At 56.6% G+C, this 5341-nt stretch overlaps 1 protein-coding gene across 3 annotated transcripts in view; it reads right to left on the reverse strand.

The window, feature by feature from the left end:
- CALCB (calcitonin related polypeptide beta) overlaps positions 1–4628 on the reverse strand; it is a 5249-nt gene extending 621 nt beyond the window's left edge. Inside the window, exons 1-4 of one of the 3 annotated variants that reach the window (XM_004711564.2) lie at positions 4557–4628; positions 3519–3612; positions 2865–3008; positions 688–872 (exon numbers count right to left, since the gene is read on the reverse strand). In XM_004711564.2, the coding sequence (XP_004711621.2) occupies positions 713–872; positions 2865–3008; positions 3519–3607 (393 nt within the window). In that variant the 5' untranslated portion in view covers positions 3608–3612; positions 4557–4628 and the 3' untranslated portion in view covers positions 688–712. Of the gene's footprint in view, positions 1–687; positions 873–2864; positions 3009–3518; positions 3734–4347; positions 4420–4556 lie in introns of those variants that run through there. The other 2 variants (XM_045291059.1, XM_045291060.1) reach the window with 2 other exon arrangements.
- Between the last annotated feature and the right edge of the window lie 713 nt (positions 4629–5341).

Here is a 5341-nt window from a genome sequence, read left to right on the forward strand (position 1 = left end):
GGAGGAGGAGGAGGAGGAGGAGAAGGGAAGAGGAAAGGATGCTGTTGAATAATCACAATCACTACTGAGAGAACCACTCAGCTACAGAAGTGCTTCTTTAAACAGGATCAGTGCGCTGCGATTATGAGACACAGTCAACTTTGGTGGTAAATCAAAATAAATTTAATCATAGCAGTGGTACAATATATGGTTTCCAGGGCTATAAATCTTTATGGACGTAGACTGTCACACTGTTCCTCCACTGAAGGGCTAGTGGGTTTCAACCACTCACCTTTAGGTTAGCAGATTAGCAGCTGAACATTTAACCATGGTGCCAACAAAGTTCCTTTGAACTATCAGTATATGGCACATAAGAATTAGAGCCCTTGGGCCTGAATTTGTGGACCTTAATCAAGGGCTGAGTCCTTTCTGAGCCTGGATTCATTAATAAAGAGTGGTCCTTGTTGAGGTTTTCAGGCCTCTCCCTTTCTGAATCCAACTAGATTTTTTTCCTTCTCTGAAAAAGGATGCTGCATCTCTGCCGCCTCTCCCAATAATCTGATGTCAAACTCTGTTCTCAAAGACACTACCTCAGGAAGAAGAATGCCATTGGAGAAAGAGGAACTAGCAGATCCAATGGACTTCAAAAGTTGGATCTTCCCTTCCAAAGCCCTCCCCCCTTTTACCCCAGAATACAAGGACAGTCACCTTCTTCCAGGGGTCTCTCAGATGCTCAGGCTTGAAGGTCCCTGCGGCGCCGGCCAAAGGCCTTGGAGCCCACGTCGGTGGGCACGAAGTTACTCTTCAGCATGCCCCCTGATCTGCTCAGCAAGTCTGCCAGGCGGTGAGTCACACAGGTGGCAGTTTTGCAGGCTCTTTTCTGGGCAGTGACGCTGATTTGCAGAATGGAGAAAGAAGAGGAGTCTGTCAGGGAGTCTGGTGGGGTGGGGAGGAGCCTGCCCCTTGGGATCAGCAGAAAGAGAACTGCAGCTCTGGGACACAACCACTCAACAATAAGTGTTTCTTCTAAATGCTATTAGCACAGCTGTTAGGGGAGAATGTCTGGCAGCTTTTGATAGAAGCCCTTCCCAAAACCCAGTTCCTCGCCATGGTGACATGCTGAAACCTTGCGGTCCAAGCCCTGGCCTTACACTCACCTGAGTGGGAGCATCCCTTCCATGCCATCCCTTTGGAACCAGGAAGGAGTGGTCAGTAAAGGCCCAGCCCCACCCCAAGACCCAACATGACTGGACAGAGGCCATCCCCTAACCACGGCGCCAGCACAATGTCCCAGGAAAATGAAACATCCCTAAAGCCTTACCTGCGAGAAGCTCTGAGAACAGCGTTTCCAGCATCCTCTCCCAGCTTACCTGCTCCTTAGCACAGCGCTCTTGATGTGGCCTGGTTGGCAGGGGCCACTCAACAAGCCCGAGGGTCCAGTTGCCTCAAGGATAAAGCTACTCAGTCTTAGCAGGGGCTTGGGCACACTAGGCTGGAATGTAGGCTAGAGTAATGACCACCACAGCTCAGGTCCTTTTAGAAAAAGAGGTTTATTCATCACAGGAGGTGGAAGAAAGTTGCTTACCTTTGAAGGGCTCTGCCCCACACATTTGTAGGGCTTCAGTGTTTGAGGGGCTCGGCCCTACACATCCTGGACGGTCTCCAGAAACTGCCACTTGCTCTCTGATCTCTAACCTGGTCTCTGAGTCCTGCTCTTTCTCCTTCCATCCCTCCACTCCCAACATTCTACTTGAGTGGTAATTAGAGAGGAGCCACATGCATCAAATCCTTAAATGGAAGCAAGAAAGAAAATCAGCTAGGAGAGAGGGCATTCAGTTGGCATCCGGGGGTGGCCCAAAGTGGGAAAAGCTTCCTTCATTCTTAAAGCTGCTGGCCACGCCCCTTTTCTTGCCAGGCCCATCAGCCCCGAAATCCACGCCAGAGAACAAATGAAGCTTGTTCAGGTGCTGCCAGTATGCACCCAGCACGCAGGTACTCAGCCTGCTGCACCAAGCTTGCTTCTGGGGCTGTCCATGCTGTAGGGGGAAAAGACAAGCCAGACAGAAGCACGCCCCGGCCTTTGCCACAGGGACAGGCGGGCAGCTTAGTGCAAGCAGGGGCATCGCAAGCAGGGGCAGCAGGGACATCCCTATGGACAGCTCACACACCCAGGCAGGACACTCCGCGCTGCACTGGGGCAGCTGACAGTGCACGAAGGGCAAGGGTCCAGAGAGGAGGCGCGTCCCCTGCATTCCACATGCTGCTCAGCCTGCCATGCTGTCTGCAGCCCTGGGGGTTCTCGGGGTCCATGGAGCTGCAATGCAGGCTTCTGGGCAGTGCTGAGGCCAGCTTGGGTGTCTCCGTTCAGGGTGCACAGGGAGGTGCGGTGGGGGAAGCCTGCTCTCTCCCCCCTGCCCCCAGGACAGCATGCACATCTCCACAGAGGCTCCACCTACCTGACAACGAATGGCCCCACCCCTACCTCAGACACAGCTCTATCTGCCCTCCCCGCCCCCTCCGCATGGTCTTCACCTTCCCCTCACCCTTGGGGATGGAAGGCTCCTCGCAGGTGGAAGGAACAGCGTGCAGGCTAACCAGGTGGGACCCAACTTCTAGAAGCTCCTGAGATGCACTTACCCGCCCTGACACCTGCAGTGGGCGGAGCTCTCCTGGGTGCACTTACCCTCACCAGCTCTCACAACTGCCCCACCCCCTTCCTGACAGCCTTGGCAAGAGGACTTGTCCTGTTCCACAGCTAAGCCACAGCTCCTCTAGCCGCTGGAGCCTGGCCATCTCCTGCTGGGCTCCCGCTGCGCCTCTGGGGTCCACCTTCCTGGGTGGAGCGGGAGGCGGGGAGGCCTGTGCTGGGCGCCTGGGAGCCTTACCTGGGGCCCTCTGTCTCCTGCTCCATCTCCAGCTCCTGCTCCCTGGCCTTCATCTGCACAAAGTCCTTCACCAGGGCGGCCAGCAGGAGGCGCGCTTCCTCCTCGCTGAGCGCCGTGGGGTCAGGGCTGCTCTCTATGGCAGACCTGGGGAGAGGAAGCAATGCCAATGCAGACAGACCTAAGACCCCTGCCTGGCCCCAGCCCGACCTCCTGGTCTCTCTCACTTCCCCATAGGAGGTGGCCGGCTCAACTCCCAGGTGTTCAGGGCCTGGACCTCTGAACCTTCTGGGTTCAGATGCTGACTTTTGGGGACCCAGACACAAGTGTTCTGGTGTCAAACACAGACATCACAGATTAAATGATATAAATTGACAATTAGGATAGAAATAGGAAGAAGTTTTCTGTTGACTAAATACTCGTATAATTTGACCAGGGTGTGAAATAGGCTAATAATGGCAATTGTTAGAGAGACCTCCTGGTCTCCCTAACCTTCCCATAGGATGTGGCCAGCTTGACTACCAGGTGTACAGGGCCTGAGACCAGTGTTCATCCTGGGACCAGGATGCTCTGGGAGCCACGGGCCACTGTGACCTCAGTGTGGAATAATCTATTCCTAGGGACAGTGTGCAGGGTATTTCAAGACGGGTGTCTCACCTGAATGGCGCTGCCTGGAGGTTGCCAGCTTGACACAGGACCAAGATGCTGAGAGCCAAGAAGGGGGAGAACTTCCGGAAGCCCATCATCCTCGCTGTAAAGATAGAATGATGTCACTCACCGCTGCATGCAGAGCACACACTGCCTGATAGCCTGCGCACCCTGGTTCTGATCCTGCCTTTGCAAGGGCTGCTACTGCTTGTCCTCAGTGTTTGCTGAGAGAGAGAGAGAGAGAGAGAGAGAGAGAGAGAGAGAGAGAGAGAGAGAGAGAGAGAGAGAGAGAGAAGAAACAGGTACCCTTGTCAAACAAGAGGGGAGTGGGGAAGCAATAAACCTGGTTCTGTTCTGTAAAGGCAAACGCCCGTTGCTTGTCCTCACCCCTCCACCTTATCTATGAGGAGCCCCACCGCAGGCCCCTCCTGCTGCACATTAGCTCCAAGTCTTCTCAGCCAGAAAGGGAAACAAAATGGGACCGCCTTTCTCCGTTGGGCTTTGAGCCAGCCCGTGGTAAAGGAAGGCGAGAAGGGGAAGGTAGATCAGAAAGGAGCTCCTATCTCCATTGGCTGGGCTGGCTGAGATTTGGGGAAAGTTTCATGTATAGCATCCATTAGGGCTCCTGTTGGCAGTAGACACGGCTTGGTCCGCTGGCCTCCCTGCGCCCTGAAGTCCCAGTCCTAAGTCAGAGGAACAGCCCCCACCCCACCCCCGCACCTCTGGGGCAGGCTCTAGTGACCGCAGAAGGAGCCCTGGGCGGCTGGCGCAGGGGACCATGCCCAGGTGGCACTAAGGCGGAGGCACAGCCACCCTAAGGGAGGGGAGCGCCACTCACAGTCTGAGCCCAGCAGGTGCCCCGTGCACTGGCGCCCTTTGGGAGAAAGCCCCAAGGCCCCAGTTCTCCGTACCCAGCAGAAAAGGTGGTTGGGACCACCCGGCTCTGGTGCAGGCTGAGAGGGCGGTGGAAAGGCTGCTAGGCCGGCAGGAAAAGGGGCGGAGCTCCCGGAGAGGCAGGTAGAGGGAGCGGAGTGGGAAGGTCCTCACCTTGGGATGCGCAGAGTCGGGAGACAGCTCGCTCCGGAGACCGCCAGACAGGTGGGAGGCCGGTTCACCGGGGTGACACACAACGCCTGCTGCGGGCGACTTCCCGGCGGAGCCCGGGCTTCTTATTCCAGCGAGAGCGGGCGGGGAGTCCCCACGATCCCGCGCGGCCAATCCAAAGTGACCAGGGCCAGCCAATGGGAGGGCCGACCGAGCTCCATTGCGTCATGGCACTGACTTCCCTCGCTCTCTCTAAGGAGGGGCCCTAGGCTCCCCTCCATTTGCGTTGAGGTCATTGCTGGGGGTGGTGAAGGGACTGGCCATGGAGAGAGTGCGAAGACCTTCAGAAAAACCAGACTCACTGTCACTGAGTCAGAGCGACCCTCTAGGGCCAGGGAGAACGCACCACCACCACCACCACCACTCCCCCGGAGAGTTTCTGAGACTGGAACTTCTAACCGGAGTAGACAGTGGGCAGTCGAGTCGTTGTCCTGCTGAGCCGCGGGTGGCTGCCAACCGCAGGCCTTGCCTTAGCAGCCCAACACAGAAGCACCCAGCCACCTGGGCTCCAGCAAGAGACTTGGATGGGGAGGGGGTGGTGACAAGGTGGGAAGAGTCTGGCCAGAGCTCCCCCCAACTCCTTGTGTCCTCCACTCCTGCTCCGCACCCCCCTGCGAAGCCCCGGCCCCCAGCCTAGCACGAAGGAGGTTGAACTCTGTCTCTGTCTCCTGCTCCATCTCCAGCTCCTGCTCCCTGGCCTTCATCTGCACAAAGTCCTTCACCAGGGC

The sequence above is a fragment of the Echinops telfairi genome, unplaced genomic scaffold (genome assembly GCF_000313985.2).
Source record: "Echinops telfairi isolate 266 unplaced genomic scaffold, ASM31398v2 ScPeMD7_60;HRSCAF=208, whole genome shotgun sequence".
NCBI lineage: Eukaryota > Metazoa > Chordata > Mammalia > Afrosoricida > Tenrecidae > Echinops > Echinops telfairi.